Source organism: Hippopotamus amphibius, chromosome 15 (assembly GCF_030028045.1).
Source record: "Hippopotamus amphibius kiboko isolate mHipAmp2 chromosome 15, mHipAmp2.hap2, whole genome shotgun sequence".
Taxonomy (NCBI): Eukaryota; Metazoa; Chordata; class Mammalia; order Artiodactyla; family Hippopotamidae; genus Hippopotamus; species Hippopotamus amphibius.
In genome coordinates, this window is record NC_080200.1 from 37,161,891 (window position 1) to 37,179,947 (window position 18,057).

At 40.7% G+C, this 18,057-nt stretch overlaps 1 protein-coding gene across 3 annotated transcripts in view; it reads left to right on the plus strand.

Moving 5' to 3' along the window:
• C6 (complement C6) overlaps positions 1-8,293 on the plus strand; it is a 72,679-nt gene extending 64,386 nt beyond the window's left edge. For all 3 annotated transcript variants that reach the window (XM_057710491.1, XM_057710492.1, XM_057710490.1), the window contains 2 exons: positions 1,898-2,139; positions 7,771-8,293. In XM_057710491.1, the coding sequence (XP_057566474.1) occupies positions 1,898-2,139; positions 7,771-7,952 (424 nt within the window). In that variant the 3' untranslated portion in view covers positions 7,953-8,293. The remainder of the gene's footprint in view (positions 1-1,897; positions 2,140-7,770) is intronic.
• The last annotated feature ends 9,764 nt before the right edge of the window (positions 8,294-18,057 follow it).

Consider the following 18,057-nt stretch of genomic DNA (forward strand, 5'->3'; position numbering starts at 1 on the left):
TTTGTTTCCCCATCTCACAAAATAAATGCAGGGGAAGGCAGTCCAGGGATGGTCTGGTGATTCTCTCATTTCAGATAGGACTGGGGCTCCTTCCTGATTTCTGTTCTGCTGTTCTTTTTTTTTTTTTTTAATCTAGTATTCATATTTTATTTTTTATTGAAGTAGAGCTGATACTTTATTTTTATTAAAGCTGTCTGTTCTGACATTCTTAAAGTTATTTCATGGTCCAAGATTTCCCTGCTGGAGTACAAAAGAAGGAAGACCAGAAATGGACACAGTCTCTCTTTTTAAGGAGAGTTTCTGGGAAACTTATCATGGCTTCTATCTCATTACCCTTCTCTTATTCACATTGCCATGTGGACCTGCAAGGGAGGCTGTGAAATGCTTTTGGCTAGAAACAAAAGCATTTTTGAATAAAATTAGGGTTAAATTACTGAGGAAGAGAATGAATGAATGATGGAGTAGGAAGCCAACAGACTGTGCTCACTTGTGATATTTCACTTTTGCTTTTAAATGTATATTTTAAACAATGCAAACTGTTCTAAGGCAGTTTCCATCTTTAAAACCATATGTCCATAATTGTTACTTTTAAATTTTTCTTCTATTTCTTTGCACCAATTTTTTTTTTTCACTTTTAACACTAACTAGTTCTCACATTCCTTGGAGCTACAAGTGAACAAACACTTGTAGGGACACATTTATTTATTTATTTGTGAGAACACTACAGGGTCTTTTTCTGTAACAGTCCACTGATGTAATTCAGCCCAAAGATGGCTTATCTACCCTCCTCAGTATTAACCACAAGTGGTCCACTTTGTATGAGCTTCTTGCAGCTGGGGTCCCCTCACCCAGCAGATGGCCTTCTAGGGAGTACTCAAAATGTTCATATTGTCCATTTAACCCAGAGGAAACTTCTACCTTTATCTTTGCAATACCAAACCATAAAATACCGACTGTTCTCTGGAACTGTCTGAATTCAGCTCAGTCCTACCTCTCGAGCCTTTCTATATTCTTCAGTTCTCTTTTACATGGACTTTGAAGATGTTTGTGAGGGTGGCCCCACAGCTTAAGTTCTCTGAACTTAGAAAGTGGCCTTTGGTCCTCAGCTATGGGCAGTTCCTGGAAACAGTTTTACACACTGTGCACTGATTGCCAACTCTAAAGTAGACATTAGAGAAGAAACTCTAATTTGGAGCAATCAAGGAGTTCTTGTCCTCTCAGCAAGAGAAGGACTATGGCTAACGTTTTGTTAGCAGAACCCATCCACTTACTTAGATTTAGCAAGTTAACCAGGGATTCATTGACTTACAAGCTCATGCTCTTAACCACAATACAAACATACTTACAAAGCTACATAATTATATGTAAGACGCTTGTATTGCAATTAATAAGTGTTAAAAAAGAGTTCAGAGGAGGTACAGACTACCATAGGCTAGGCTGGTCAGGATTAGCTTCACGACGTAGCCAGAAATTGATCTGGATGTAGACAGACAGAGAGGAGAGAAAATGCAACACTGATTGAGCAGGGCTTGGGATCATAGCAAAGGAAGAATAATCTTATTAGTTTATACAGTCATCAGATGGTAAAGAGGGATTGAGGAGGATGGAAAAAATGATTCTGGAAAGGAAAGCTGATTGGATTCAAAATATGGAAGATTCTGATTATCAGAATTTAATAATTCAGATTTTAATTTGAAGGCACTTGGGAGCAGCACCATGCTTAAAATGAAATTTTAGAAAGATGAATCCCAGAGCATGCCAGATGAAATGAGAGACTGAAAGAAGAAAAACTGGGGGATAGAATAGCTAGGTGGTACGCTAACATATGAGTTGGCTACACGCCATCTCTTCTTTTCCAGTCTTCATATATAAATGCTTGCGTCCCTCTCTTGGACAGCCATCATTCAGAAGATATCTGTGCACTTGATACAAGCTCCAGTCATCACTTTACTTCATCCGCTTGTAAGTTTTTGGCCGAGAAATGTTTAAATGATCGGCAACTCCGTTTTCTACATATTGGTTCATGCCAAGATGGTCCACAGCTAGAATGGGGTCTTGAAAGGACGAAACTTTCATCCAGTAGCACAAAGAAGGAATCCTGCGGCTACGACACCTGCTACGACTGGGAAAAATGCTCAGGTAAGCTCTGCGGTGACCCATGCTCTCACTTAACAAGCTCTCACTTAACCTTCATCTCAGCTAGTACATCTTACTTGCATTTATGCATTGTTCCTTAAAATTAACCTTTCCCTAATAAAAAACCACTTATTTTCATTGCAAAAAAATTTATGAAATGATTGAAATAGAAGGGGAAAATAGAATCCAACCCACCCACAATTAGAAATAACTATTTTAATAATTTTGGTATAAACCTTTCCAATCTTTTTTCTGCACATACAGAAACAGTCCCACCCTTAGACCCCAGTAAGAAGAACACCCATCTTTTTTTTTTTTTTTTGGGGGGGGGGGTACACCAAGTTCAATCAACACCCATCTTGATCTCATGCTTTAGGCATCCATCTTCTCCACTTTGTAGGGCCTTTATCAAAATTGTCTGTTTCTTCTTGCAGTTGGAACCAGCTGGGGCAGCATAGGTAGAGTGCCCTGAGCCTGGACTGGGTTCCTCATGGATCCCAATTACCAGAAGCAGCTGCCTCAAATTTTTTGCAGTCCTCTTGCAGTGTCTGGGGCGAGCCCAGGCTGACAGTGTTACACAGGCAGGATGCCTGGAGCCCTCACAGTGTCCCTCATGGGCCCAGGCCCTATTTCTTCCTTGTGGGACAGTCTCCTACCCTCTACTGCTTCCCTCCCCCACCAGGCATGGGGTCAACCAGATGCTCCAAGGAGCTCTGGGACTCCACCTATAGAGTCATCCCTAGCTCAGAGCTGGACCCTTGTTCTCAGAGAGCAGCCTGGTGAGCCACTGGCCAGCCAGGTAGTCTTTCTTCAAATTGCTTGAGCTTAGACTACTAGTATGGTGCTGACACTAATTTGGAGTGACTTTAATCATTTATATAAAGAGACAACCCATTAAAAAAATGTCCCTGGGGCCTCACACACCTCAGAGGTGGTATTTATTATATTATGAGTTTAAAAAAAAATAGGATCATACACTATATATTATTTTATATATTGGTTCTTTCCACTTAATATATAATGAAACTATTTCCATGTCATCATTCATTATTCCGCCACATAATTTTCAATGTCTACGAAAGCCTATATGGACAATCTGTGATTTATTTAATCACTCTTCTGTTAGGTGTTTAGATTTTTCCCAAGATTTTGCTATTATAAACAGTGCTGTAATAGACAAATCTATCACAGATAAATCTATACTCTAAGATTATTTCCTTAGGCAATAGCTTAGAAAATGGAATTTCTAGATAAATATTATTTTAAAATATAAAGTCTCTGTTGGTACAATGTATCAACTTGCTTTCCAGAAACACTTTATCATATTATATTCATATTTACGATGTGTGATAAAGACTGCCTTCCGCACCCTCACCAAACCTTGGAGCTGTTGCCCCTTTATAGCTCTGCCTGTTTGATACTTAAGAAGTAGCATTACATTTCCATTTTCTGTAAATGTATTGCCTATTGGCATTTCATTTGTGAATTGCTTAAAACCAGAAACTTCACAGCAGTACATTTGCTCTAAGATGAAATTGGAACCTGAAATGGTTCAACTAAGCTGCATATAATACATAAATATGGATTGAAGATTAGGATTTAACAGAACTCAAATAGGCAGCTAGATTTCCCTCATGACATCTTCAAAGAATCATCAGAAATCGAGGCATAAAGTAAGCAGTGGAAACTTATTGAATTGCTAACATCTAACTTTTGCTGAAACCACTTTACTTTTGCAAAAACAAAGACAAAAGCATTATTACCCTCAGCTTCTCTTTCACTTTTCAACCCGATATTCTTCGACTCAGTCCTGGAAAAGGGGAGAGACCTCATAACCCATATCCAAGTTCTTCCTGATCCACTTAAAGCTGATTATCAAGACCCAGCTCCCTTGACAGGTGGCAGGACTGAGTCCATGACAGAGGGTCGCCGTGGGTGGCACAGTCAGCAGGCCATCTGATGGTGGCAACTCAGCAAGTCAATGTCGGGGCTTCTGACCTTCGTGCCATATGGAGACAAGGCAATTTCACATAAGAGCCAGCAAACCAGGGCTGGATACGTACATTGCCCGGCTCTAATCATCGTTAAATCACCATGTAGGTAAACATTATTATTCATTTTTTTTTGCTGCCTGACCAACACCATTACCCAACTGACATTTCTCTCAGAGACAATAATTTGCAGTAGACAAGAGCTGAAAGTACTATGCAACTCTGTATTTATTTAAATTCTGTATTTAAAATAGAACTTTTTTTCTAAAAATTATAATGTACAAACATTATTGTCAAAAAAACATACAGAAAGTAAAAGGGATTTGGACAGCAGGGAGGATAAATGGTTCCTGTCTGTACCACAATGGGTAGCACAGGTATTTGGGGATGTGTTTAGTTTTAGCATCATGGAACTCTTCTATTGCAAAGAGTTTCTTTTTTTTTCTTTTTCTTTTCCTACAAATTATTCTTTCCAAACCTGTCTGAGTAAAAATATGTGGCTTATGATTTAGTCAAAATCTATCTTTACTATCAGCCCTTTGCTGTACATACATCTAAATCCCACAGGCCCCAGGAGTCTAAGTTTGTCTTTAAAAAAGAACATGAAAAGTTTGAGTACTTACCAATATTGGTCAAGTTAGCAGAATGTCTTGGGGTAGTCAAACTAAAGCATGAATATTTCTTAATAAACGATTTAAGTCATTTAAAATATCCTTTGATCCTACACACAATCAGAAAACTGAAAGCCTTTTTCCCCCTAAAGGTACAGTCTGCCTGTGCCAGACTTCTTTAGTTAGTGAGCAAAAGTCAATGTCACAGAGTGTTCTTGTAGCACTGCAGAACTGCCTCAACGTACAAACCACAGCATTTATAGAGAGAAAACAAAAAGTGTACTTATACCCAACCCACTCATGGCAAGTTGGGATGTTACTAATTTTGAACTGAATTGAATGTCACCTTGATTAAATTGTGTGCTTGATTACATTGTATACTTTGTTACTCTTTTTCCTTCTCTATCTAAAATGAAATGTGAAAAAGTTTAAAATGGAACTTCAAAGTAACATGAAGTTCACTTTACAAAAGTGAGAACATGGAAGCCTTCCCAAGGAGCCTATTTTTATAGCTGTTAAATGTTTTGTCTAAATTTCAAAAATATCCACCATCAACCAACAGGAGGGGAAAATGCATTCAATAAATATCCATGTAGGAGCTTCCCTGGTGACGCAGTGGTTATGAATCCACCTGCCAATGCAGGGGACATGGGTGCAAGCCCTGGTCCAGGAAGATCCCATGTATTGTGGAGCCACTAAGGCCGTGCGCCACAACTACTGAGCCTGCACTCTAGAGCCCATGAGCCACAACTACTGAGCCCATGTGCTGCAACTACTGAGCCCATGAACCACAACTACTGAGCCCATGTGCCGCAACTACTGAAGCCCATGCACCTAAAGCCCAGGCTCCACAACAAGAGAAGCCACAACAATGAGAAACCCACGCGCCGCAACAAAGAGCAGCCCCCGCCCTCTGCAACTAGAGAAAGCCCGTGCGCACAGCAACAAAGACCCAATGCAGCCAATAAATAAAAAATTAAATTAAATTAAATTATTAAATTAAATTAAAAGCATCCATTTAGTATCCAATAGGCTGAAGTCACTCTTAAAAGTAAGGTGAGGGCTGTGATGATAAAGGAGCTTTATACCCTCAATTTTTCACAGTTGTTGGAGTACATTTTCACAATTTTTCACAATTATTACATGAATAACTTTAATGTAAGACAGTATGTGATCAGAACTATAACAGAAAGAAATACTTTCTGGTCTGGAGGGGTTTCATAAGGATGGAAGCATGAGAACTGAGAGTTGGCAGATGAATTAGTGGAGGTGGCAGGAAGGGCCTTTCCATGCTGACAATCTGAAAATCATCTTGCTAAGAGCATTTAAGCTGTAACCACACTACAGGAGTGATGACCATGGCCTTCCCACAAGCCTGAGGAACTGACATCCCCTCTAGAGGTAGAATACCCTCCCGTCCTTCACCAAACCCTATAGTTTCCAACAACAAACAAGACTCTCCCCAACTAGAATCTTCTCTAACTGGTTTACAAAGGGTGTAAAAGCGAAATTCATGCCTTTTCATGAAGTGTTTCCTACTGAGGACAGGAAGCTTATAGGCTTAATGAGTATCTCCCCATTTCCTTTCCCGATTTTCTCCCATCGGTTGAGACACATGGGAAAGAACCGATAACCTGCCCAAAAGAGACTACAGCCTGATTCTCAGGCCGACTCAGATATTTTAGCAACATAAATCATCACAGATGCATCAAATACATTTCTTTTTGAATACTTTTACCTGCACCCCAAAGTCAGAATTGAAATCAAGTGATGAAGCAGAATTAATTGAGCGCCTTGTTAAGAGTTGAATGAGACAAACAGATGCACAAGCCGTAGTTACTGCTCTCCAACAAAGCACTTATAACTGAGAAAGGCATATGAAAAGCTAGCTAACAAGAAAGTATTAAAATGACAGATGTAGTACTGACAAGTTTACGCCATTAAAGTTTATTTAAAGGAAACATTGGTGGGGGGTATGCGGCTGTAAAATGCTTCGTGGAAGAGGTAAGGCTTGTAGACATTGGACATGGTGGGGGGTGTGGGATTGGAAAGAGCACATCAGTCTGGCAAAAGAAGGGGACAGTGTGGACAAAGGACAAAAACTGGAACACCCTTGGGGTCTTGATTAGGCATCAGAGAGGGAGTCACTCTACCTGGGATGGAGAAAGCAGAGGAGATAATGTTGTGAAGGGATGTTGAGACCAAACTGTGGAGGACCTTTAATGTGATTAAAACATGGATATATATAAATGAGCCTATATTCATTTACTCAAAATTGATATAATATGCTTGCCTGTGGTATCTTTACCCTTAAATGATCATTTTAAAACTCTTCCATGAACACAGGATTTATATGAATCATGAAGTGATGAAGTGGTTTTGAAATCAGGCCATAGAAAAGTATCACCCAACTTAATTGCTTATTAAAACTCCAGATTCCCAGTCATAACCCAGGAATATTCTAGAAAGAAATAAAAAATGTGCTGCAGAATTATGTTGAAAGAGTTCAGACTTGCGAGTCATTCACGATTTAAAATACGCCTCTACCACTTACTAACTGTGAGACCATGGGCAAATCTCATAACCTCTCTGAGCTGAGTTTCTTCATCTGTAGAATTAGTACGATACCATATAGTTCATATGTCTGTTGAGAGGATTAAATGAAATAAAGCACACAAAGCACTTGGCAGAGTGTGTGACTGCATGGTGCATGCTTAATAAATGATAGCTTATGTAAGTGTTCCCAGGCTAAAGACACTGTGGAAATGGATTGACGGGAGGTAGTGGCTGACCGGATGTGGGCAGTGGGTGGGAGGGAGGTGCCCAGCTCCTGCATCTTACTGACTTACCAGTGCCCTCTCCTCTCTTATATCCATTTCACTCCATTCAACCGCAGTTGTGTCTCTTGAGTCATTGCCTCTGTTCCACCATTCTCGCTCTTTGCCACCAAAGTGCTTGCCACTCTGGAGACAAGTTAGGTAAAATCAAACCCTACAGCACTGTGGTGAGTCACACTGTCTCTCTCATTGCAGCTGCCACTTCCAAGTGTATCTGCCTATTGCCCTCCCAGTGCTTCAAGGGCGGAAACCAGCTGTTCTGTGTCAAAATGGGATCATCAACGAGCGAGAGAACAATGAACATCTGTGAAGTAGGATCTATAAGATGTGCCAACAGGAAAATGGAAATACTGCATCCTGGGAGGTGTCAGACATAACACAACTACTGATAAGCAGATCTACCGCCCCCAAATAACCCCTACAAACACACACTTGAACCAAGAACAGAATGGCACATCCAGGAGTCACCAACATAAATCCTTTTGTATTAGTTTCACATAATTATTCTCCCTGCCTCTCAGGTCTTCTCCCCTGTCCAGTTCCCATCCGTGATCCTCTGTAGCATACCCCTAGGTAATAATTTCCACATCAATCTAGTAAATTCTTCTGTTCATGTTGCACTAAAATGATGGGACTTCTGATGACCTTACGAAGCCTGTGGTATTAAGCATCCTGACAAGCAGAAATCAGAACAAAAACCATAATCTCCTTCAATGAACCAATAAACATAAAATCTACAACAGCTTGTATGACACAGTCTTGAAACCCAAGCTTCATCCATTCAATCAACAAATAATTGTGAATGTCTACAATGTACCCAGTACTGTTTAAGGTGCTGGGGAATCAGCAGTGAATAAAACAGACAAAAGCCCTTGCCTTCATAAAGCTCACATTCATGTGGAGGAAGACATATAGAACATAACGTAAGCACATAAAATATATAGTGTGTTTGACGCTGATGATTCCTATGGAGAAGATAATGCAGGGAAAGGTGCGTTCCATCCTTAAACTTCATCTTATGCAAGGAAGTATTCTGTCATTAATAAAGCATCACGGTAAGGACGATTGGACTCAAGTGGAAACTGCCTTGCTTAAAGTAGTTAATAAACTTCTGGAGTTTTCTCCTTCTTAGGAAGCTCTCTTTGCCTCAGCTAACATGCATCAGAAAGCTTTTAAGCTGAAGTGTGTGAGGAATGGAAAAATCATCAGAGAATTTCAAAGGAATAATCTTTAAGGTAGGCATATCTTTCGTATTAGGCCATACCAAGCAGGCACCCATTTCTTAGAGAGGCTGGGGGGTCATTTTGAATTGGGGAAGAGAAATATCTTTAGAACAGCAGTTCTCAAACATGAGTGAACACTGGAATCACTTGGAGGACTTGTAAATACAGATGCCTGTGACTCACCCCCCGTTTCTGGTTCAGTAGGTCTGGGGTGGGGCCTGAGAATCTGCATTTCTAACAACTTTCCATGTGGGACTGCTCATGATAATTGAGGGTGTCACATTTTGAGAACGCTTGGCCTGGACATGGAGTCATCAAACAGCTAATCCAACTACTAAAGTAATTGACCTTAAAACTTTAGCCAGCTAATCTCCGAGCAGGTGAGTATAAGCAAATTCCCTTCCTCGGCCACCCACTGGGATGCCCACCTAATGGGAGTGGGCTATGAGTCAGAGCCGCCCGGCAGCACCCTCGTTAGCTTTATACATCAGATCTCTCTCCTCCTCCATCTCATTCCTCATAAGATCTTGGCAAAAACCTAGAACATCTTGCAATATCAAATAGTATGAGGAAGGGAAAAACTAGAAACAGAAAACACATTTTCCTGGTGTAACGGCACTTGAGTGGGAATTGGTCTTTACCCAGGAGTCAGTGACCCATCTTTTCCCCAGTCATACCACCCCACTTCCTTCTCACTACAAAAGTGGTGCAGGCCACTCTTGTAAGCCTCGTGCCCTCGGCACTCCCAGGATGCCAAAGTGAGGGCAAAGGTTAGGCATTAAATATTCCCACATTCAAAGGAGAGCCACCAACAATTGAGTCAAGAAACTTTGCTCAGGACTGACTTGGCTCTGCTCTACCTACTCTCACACCAGCCCCACACCTTTCCAGGCTGTAGAGCAGGACCAGGGGTAGAAGGGGAGCCGTGGGGATCTGCAGGCACAGGGAGGCAGTGCTCATAGTGAGTCCTGTTGCCTCCCCAAAGTCCTTTCCTTCTCCTTGGTGAGGAGGAGGAGGATGCTGTAAGTATCCACTGAAGCCAGACAACCAAAGCCTTGAGAGAATCATTTGTCGGGGCACCTACATCCAGGATGCTGCCCTCGATGGCTGAAGGCTGTGGAATCTGGAGCTGCCACTGGGAGGCAAAGATCTACACCTGGGGAATTGTCTCTTACACAAGCACAAGACCACTTCCTGCCTAGCGTGTGCTGAAGGCAAGATGCTGACAGAGTGACCCATACTATTTCCATAGTGACAAGGGCGCGCTGTGGCATGGCTGGGAAAAAGATGTGTGCATCCCTTTCTCCATGTCAGTCCCAAGGCGTAGGGAAGGAATGGAGAACTTTGGTGCTTCCCATGGCTCCATAGGAAGGAGCAGAGAGAAGAGGAAAGGCAGGTGCCCTGAGGCCACCCTACGTCTTAGCCGTGAACCTGTGGAAAGCACCAAATGGAGACGTAGCTGCCTCTCTCGCAGGAAGTTCTGGGGGACAGCGTTGGCAGGAGTAAAGCAAAACACCACCCTATGGAAACACAGGGGCCACCAATAACATAGAACCAGATTTAGTAAAAACATGCTCAAAGCGGACACTCCATTACTGACTCCTGCCATCTCTCTGAGTCCACTTCCTTCCAACACCAGACCCAGCAGATGCAGGGGACAAGGGTGTCCTGGAATGAGCCGTACCTCTCCCCATTACTTCTGTGAGGGGTGGGAAATTTGCAAAAACAGTCTTCATCCCTTCCGTACCCCAAGTCCTCTGACTCACAAGCCTGGCTGACCCTGGAGGTAGGGAAGATGAGATATGAATCGTATATGAGATTAGAGACTTAAACTGGACTGACTTTTAAAAATAGTGACTGACCAGAAATCTATGTGATCCATCCCAGACTTAATTTAGGCAAGAGAAGAACGGGATTTGGTGGAACCTAGAGAAAACCATGACTATTATTAGTTTGCTGGGGCTACCATAACAAAGTACCACAAACTGGGTGGCTTAAAATAACAAATATATTGTCTCACCGTTCTGGAGGCCAGAAATCTGAAATCAGTCTGTCCACCAGGCCATGTTCCCTCTGAAGCCTGTGGGAGAGAATTCTTCCCTGTGTCTTCTGGCTTTTGGTGTTTGCCAGAAATGCTTGCCATTCCTTGATTTGTAGAGGCATCTCTCCATTCTTTGCCTCCATATCTCTTGGCCGTCTTCATTGCCTTCCTTCTGTGCATGTCTGTCTGCCCAAACTTGCATTATCTTATGATGACAGCAACCTTATTGGATTAGGCCCACACTAATGACCTCATCTTAACTGGATTACATCTGCAAAGACTCTGTTTCTAAACAGGGTTATGTTCTCAGGTACCAGGGGATGGGACTTCAACTTATCTTTTACTGCAGACACAATTCAACCCACAGCACTGTGGCTGGGGGAGAAAAAGTTTCCTGTTTACACCCCATAATATAATAAAAGGTTTATAGCAGCTATTACATTCATATTGTTTGATTAAAATCAGTCAAGCTTGCTTATTTGCTTTAAAGTATTTTATTCTTTTACTTGTAGCAATCTTCCCTTTTAATGGTGATTAGTTGGTCTTTTTACCACTTTAGTTACCTTTGTTTCAAAGGATTTTTTGAGTGCAGGAATCCATTAAAGTTTGCATTAGGCTAATTTGCATACCATTTACCAGTTGAATTTTTCACACTCTGATATTAATATTAATATAGCAATTTAGTACAATAAGTGTTAAGAGCTAGTGATAAAATTATCATCATGAAGCAGAGAGCAAAACTGAAACATATTAAATACCTGGAATTTGGACCTAGAATCTCCAGCGCTGTCCTAGAAGGTTAAAAAATTCTAGATCAAAGGTAAAAGCTTTATCCTCTTAGGTTGTTAGAGATGAAAGCTATGCATTGGTGCTTGTAGCTTAAGTAACTGGAAATCAACCTAGGTCCTTTCTTTTTAATATGGATTTTAATTTTTGTTGATTCTGCAAGATATTGACAAAATAAATGATACCCCAGTTTAAAGAACTTTATAAATAGACATGCTATAGATCTCAGATGTCCTAGAAGCAGAGTTCTAAGGCTATGCTTTTTTTCTAGTCTTCTGGTAAGGTGACATTCAAGCTTAACCAAGATTTCCTCCTTTTGGCAGTCTTCAGTAAAGCTCACTAAATTTTAGACTAAATTGTTACTCTTTCTACAAAAGCCCCCAGTTCCCACAACCAGCATTCCTTAGAGTTAAAGATTGAGCTCTTCTGTTGTTTCCAGAAGAGCACCCACAAGCTACACCAAACCCACATCCCTTTTAAATCCTAATTCTGAATAACAAGAATCTGACAGATCGTGATGTCTCTGGTTGATGTTGGGTACCGAGTATCCTAAGGCTTGATTAATTGGATTCTGAAGGGCTGGTTGTCTCCAAGGTCACCTTCATTCTTTTGGGATATATCGTGTGTGAAATCAATGAGGCATCCAGCTTTTAACCAAATGGCCTGCAAAATTATAGCTGTATCCATTTTATTTTATGAGCATGAGACAGGCCACTGCAACACTATTTGTCTTCCTGACAAGTTCTAGGTACACAGCTTCAGCCCCATCTGTCAAATATCAGTTAGTAGAGGTGCATGTCACCAATCAAGGGACTCCAAGGGACAGACAGTGCATTGAAAATCATGCTCACAAAGATTTATATAGAAAGATGTTCATTGCAACATTATTTATAATAGCAAAAAATGACAGAGCCTAATGTCCAATAATAAATTATGTCTGCTTTATGTGATGGAACAGTATGAGACCACTGACAAGCATCTTTTAAAAAAGATTTTAAAGGACATAATAAAGTGGAAAAACCAGGCTGCAATACTATGTATGCTTACAGTTGTATAAATTGTGAGTATACACATGCCTTTAAAAACAATGACTGGGAGAACAAATCTCTGGAATTTGGAATTATATTTGTTTTCTTATTTATATTTTTCTGCATTTGCTAGATTTTCTATAATCAGCATGCCTTTTTTGAAAAATCTTTTTTGTTTTTATTCCAATCATGAGGGTAACACAAGCTTATTGCAAAAACTTTAGAAAATACAATACAAATAACTTATACTTAAATAAATTATTTTCATTTTGGTCTGTTCTTGTACTCACACATTTGGTTTTATTGGTTGTTGTTTGTTGTTAAATATACTTTTCAGCATGCATTTTTTAACATAATCAGTCATGAAAATCATTCTTAAATCTTCTCTTCTACTTAGGTAGAAAAGAAAGATAGCTAATTCTGCTTGTTTAGAAACCTGTTAGCAGATTAACCTTGGAGTTCAAGCCAGCTCCACTGGTCTGAATTTGAGGCAAGGAGTAGCTTTCAGCCAGGCATGTGAACCTCACATGATGCAACTCATTCATTCAAAGCATTGTCTGAATACCTGCTAAGCAGGGTTAGACCTATAAACTGTGCAGAGATTTTGGACGTACGTACAGTACACTGGGGTGATTTTAAAGATATAATTAAAGCAGTATTATACAAAATAGAAAGCTATTTACAAATTACAGGTACAAATAACGTCTTTAGGGAATTTACAAAAAAATTGGACAGTTAATAAAATAAAATCAAACCTAAATTCTCAAAGTTTTATTACAGTTGGAGACACTGAGTAGCTATTTGAACTTGGACAAATATCTGAGACATGTCTCCTCATGTGAAAACAGGACAATACCAGCCAACTCACTCTATTCATGCTGCGGATTGGCTGGAGTGTATTTTGTGTGTATACACACACACACACACACACACAACAACAACAACAACAACTAAAGAGCCTAGAATGAAATGTGCATTCAACTATTCAAATACCATTATTATTATTTATTATTATTATTATTATTCAACTGTGATGTAGAAGAGTGCCTGGACTTCTCCCTTTATTTCCTGTCACATGAGACACTGCCCCTATTGCCATTCTTGCCATTGAAGCATGATTTATTAAAGAGTCCATGGGGCTTACTTAGATTATTCAGGGGCGAGAAGTGGCTGACGTATTCAGACTACGTTTTCAGACTAACTAAGCTGATGACATGTGTTTGTTCACTGTGCTTGTGCAGGCATGACCACAGTGATCAAAATCAGCAATAAAAGTTTTAAGTTTTCTTTAGAATGAATCACCCTTTATACCAAATAAATGGAGATGGCCCAATGTTTACAATCAAAAACCTAACAATCTATGATATCAAGCAATGTGGACAGAAGACCCATGATTAGAAAGTGGAGAGGAAATTAGACTGGACAAGACTTCCCTCGTGGTGCAGTGGTTAAGAATCCACCTGCCAATGCAGGAGAAACGGGTTCAATCCCTGGTCTGGGAAGATCCCACATGCCGCGGAGCAACTAAGCCCATGCACCACAGCTACTGAAACCTGCATGCTGCAACTACAGAAGCCCGTGTGCCTAGAGCCCATGCTTCACAAAAAAGAGAAGCCACCACACTGAGAAGCCTGCGCATCACAACAAAGAGTAGCCCCCACTCGCCACAACTAGAGAAATCTTGCTTGCAGCAACAGAGACCCAACACAGCCAAAAATTTAAAAGTAATAATAATAAATTTTTAAAAAAAGAAAGAAATTAGACTGAGCGGCTGGAAATACACTCCAAGGATTACCTGCTTGATACCACCCTCTCAGTATGCAGAAACACAGTAGATTTGAAAAAGTCTACATTTTACCTAAAACATGATCCTTAGCATGAGGGGAAAGACATACCGCAGTTCAAAGTCATGAGATGAGATTTTGTTGTCCTTCATGAAGCTGTATTGGTAGTCACTCCAGGGTACAGAGCACCACCCTAAATGAAGTATTTCCATTTTGGTTTTAACAACTGAGGACTAATTGTCCCTTTAGAACATGTTTCCCCTTCTATACAAATGCAGTGATACACACCGGTACACTTTTGCATTTGGGACTTAGCAGGAACATACTTCTTGGCCCCCATGCGTTGGGGAGTCATGTAATTGGTTCTGACCAATAGAATGTGACCAGAAGTACATGTGTAGCTCCTGGACAGAACATGGAATTGCTGGCATGAAGAGTCCCCTGAGCGCCCCCTTTCTCTGCAGCACGTTTGAAACGGTGGCTCCTCCCTCAGCCTGAGTCCCTGCGTCACTAATATGAACAGAGCCCTCTACACTCCATCAAACTTCTGAGGAATGACTTGGGAGATTGGGATTGCCATATATATTACTAAAAAGAAAAAAAAATCAAATTTTACACTTTAAATATATGCAGTTTATTGTATGTCAACTGTATCTCAATAAAAGTTCTTAAAAAATAAAAAATAAATTAATTAATTTAAAAAAAAATACTTCTGTGAGTATGTGGCATGAGCAAAATATAACCCTTTCTGAGATTTGGGGGCGGTACATTTGCTACATCTTTACCTAACCTATTTGTCTAATATTAAGTGTAACAGATGACGTGATGACATTGGAAGCTGATCTCTTTCACTTGCCCAAACTGCATGCCAGGACCCTTGGTTTCCTATGGGCATTACTGAGTCAATAGTAATTGCTATTGTTTTGAACATGGCCTATAATCACTAGTATGCTTGGGACAAAAATACAGAACAAATTAAAATTAGGGAAGGGGAGTGATTATACTTGGTTCTTAAATGCCGGGATCAACTCGGCGACTCGAGGTGAGTGACGGGTGCCGCAAGCTTGAAGAAGACACAGACACAGACTGAAGAGAAAGATGGAACCGGGGGACTCAAGACCTCTAGGATCAAGAGCCTCGCTGATTGATCCCACGTTGCTTTTATTGAGTTCTCGGCATAGCCTAAGGGTCTAACACTCCCAGGTTAATCCCATAAACAATCAAAGGCCTCACATGACTGGGGGCAATGATCTTTGTTTGCCTCCTGGGTCCTGATTTGAGCTGGGCGTGGAGAGCAAAGCAGCCCTGGGGGCAGGAGACCTCTCTCAAAAGGATTAAGGGTCTGTGCCCCACCCGTGTTGGCCCCTCTGCGACTGTGCCTGTCTTAGGTTGTTCCTCCCTTGAGGAATCTTACCGGTCTCTGGCTAACCAGTCATCCTCCAGGGCCAAACACGGTGATATAAGGAAGGCTCTATGCACCACCCCTGTTGGCCCCTCTGCGGCTGTGCCTGTCTTAGGTTGTTCCTCCTCTGAGGAATCTTACCCGTCTTTGGCTAACCAGCCATCCCTCAGGACCAAATAGGGTGATATTAGTCTCCACGCCCTGCACCCTCAGCTCCTCCACTGCTCAAGCAGGACATTCTGAATCCCATCGCTCCGCCCACATACTTCAACATTTTCAATGTTTCAAAAAGTTTCCAGAATGTCTTCCCACACTTAAATACATTCTTAATTGCATCCATCATTTTACAGAGAAATTGATTACTGGAAAATTAAAGTTGAAAGAAAATAAATCCTTACATAGTGAGTTTACCTGCTAGAACTATAAAGAAACATAAATGCAAAAAATAGTGAGCACTTTGAACAAACTCATTATATTTGGGAATTTTTTTAGAATCTTAGAAACATTTATTATTTGAAAAAGCATTTCAAAGTTAATTAAATCTACTTCATATTTGTTGATTACCAAATCATCCCTATTATGTTTCATGCCAATTGCTTATCAAAACTTCATTCTAAAGAATTTCAGGCATTTGCTAATGATGGCAATATATAAAAATGGATTTTTCATTCTAATTTCTAATGCTTGGATATAATAAAATCTAACTAGTATACTGTAGCAGGTAGCATTTATTGCCTCTCTCCCTCCCCAAATTTATTCAGCTTGCGGCCAATGGCCAGTATTTCAGAAGAGGCTGGTACCAGCCCCAACACAAGACCCAAGAAGTAAATCACAGCTGGTTTAAGTCAGTTCACTGGGTTCCATTTCCTTCCCCAGGAGGTTTGGAAATGGGCAGGCTATGCAAATCTGACAAATGAGGGGTAGAGAGCACCTTCTGGAGAGCGTCTTAGAAGGAGTTTCTCACGCTCCGAGAGTTCACAGGAAGAGATGGTCTTTTCTGAATGTTGCCGGGTCTGCATGTGATGCTTGCAATGGCTACAGCCACCTCGCCACCATGAGGAGGTTTCCATTTGTGGTCTAGGCCAACATATGGAGGAGGCTCCAGTGGAGGCACAGAAAGAACCCTTTGTGGACCCTTGTGACATCATGGAGCCACTGAATTACCCAACTCTGGTCTTCCTGTTTTAAAATGTAGCTTCTCTGTAGCTTAAGCTATTTTTTGAGTTGGGTGTTCTGCTACTTGTAGCCAAACGTATCCTGATTCAGAAATTAGGTTGGTACCTTCATGATGTTGGTAGATAGATATGTCTTTCTTTTCAATGACTATAACTTGTTTTTTAAAAATAGAGAATTCCCTCCCTTGGTTGGTGATATTTAACTTTCATTTAACAAAAGGAAGATGAACTTTCAGGAATGGAAACTCCTAAGGCAACAATTTGAGTGTATAATGAATTCCTTCACTATTTCTTAGAAAACCAAAGTTGCCTCTAAAGCTTCCCAACCAACCAGTAATTACCTGTTGAGTACTCAGTGACGTGTTTAATTCTCTGAGGTGAAAAGGAGACCTAAAGCTTACTGAGCCACTACTGGGTGCCGGAATTATCGTGCAAGTATTTGATTAGGCCTCACAGCCACCCTAAGACATAGGTATCATTGGCCTCATTCAGAGATGAGGAGACTGAAGATCAGAGGCCAGAGTTATTTGACAAAAGTCTATCTATACCTCGTAAAAAGCAGCAACAGACTTCAAACCTGGCCAGCCTAACTCAGGAACCCGGGGGCTGACTGTACTGTATCAAAGCTAAATTTATTGATTTTATAATTATCCTATAGTTACTGTAGTGGTCATAGAGATGGCTGCAAACTTTTACTCTTCCTTTAAACTGTGGGTTCTACAACTGTCCATCAATGGGTGAATGGATGAACAAAGCATAGTATGTACATACAATAGAATATTACTCAGCTTTTAAAAGGGAGGAAATTCTGACATATGCTACAGCATGGATTAACCTTGAAGACAATATGCTAAATGAAATGACAAATATTATATGATTCTGCTGATATCAGTTACCTCAAATAGTCAAATTCATTGAGACAGAAAGTAAAATATATAGTTAGTGGGAAGCTGCTGCATAGCACAGGGAGATCAGCCTGGTGCTTTGTGACTACCTAAAAGGGTGGGATGGGGAGGGTGGGAGGGAGGCTCACGAGGGAGGGG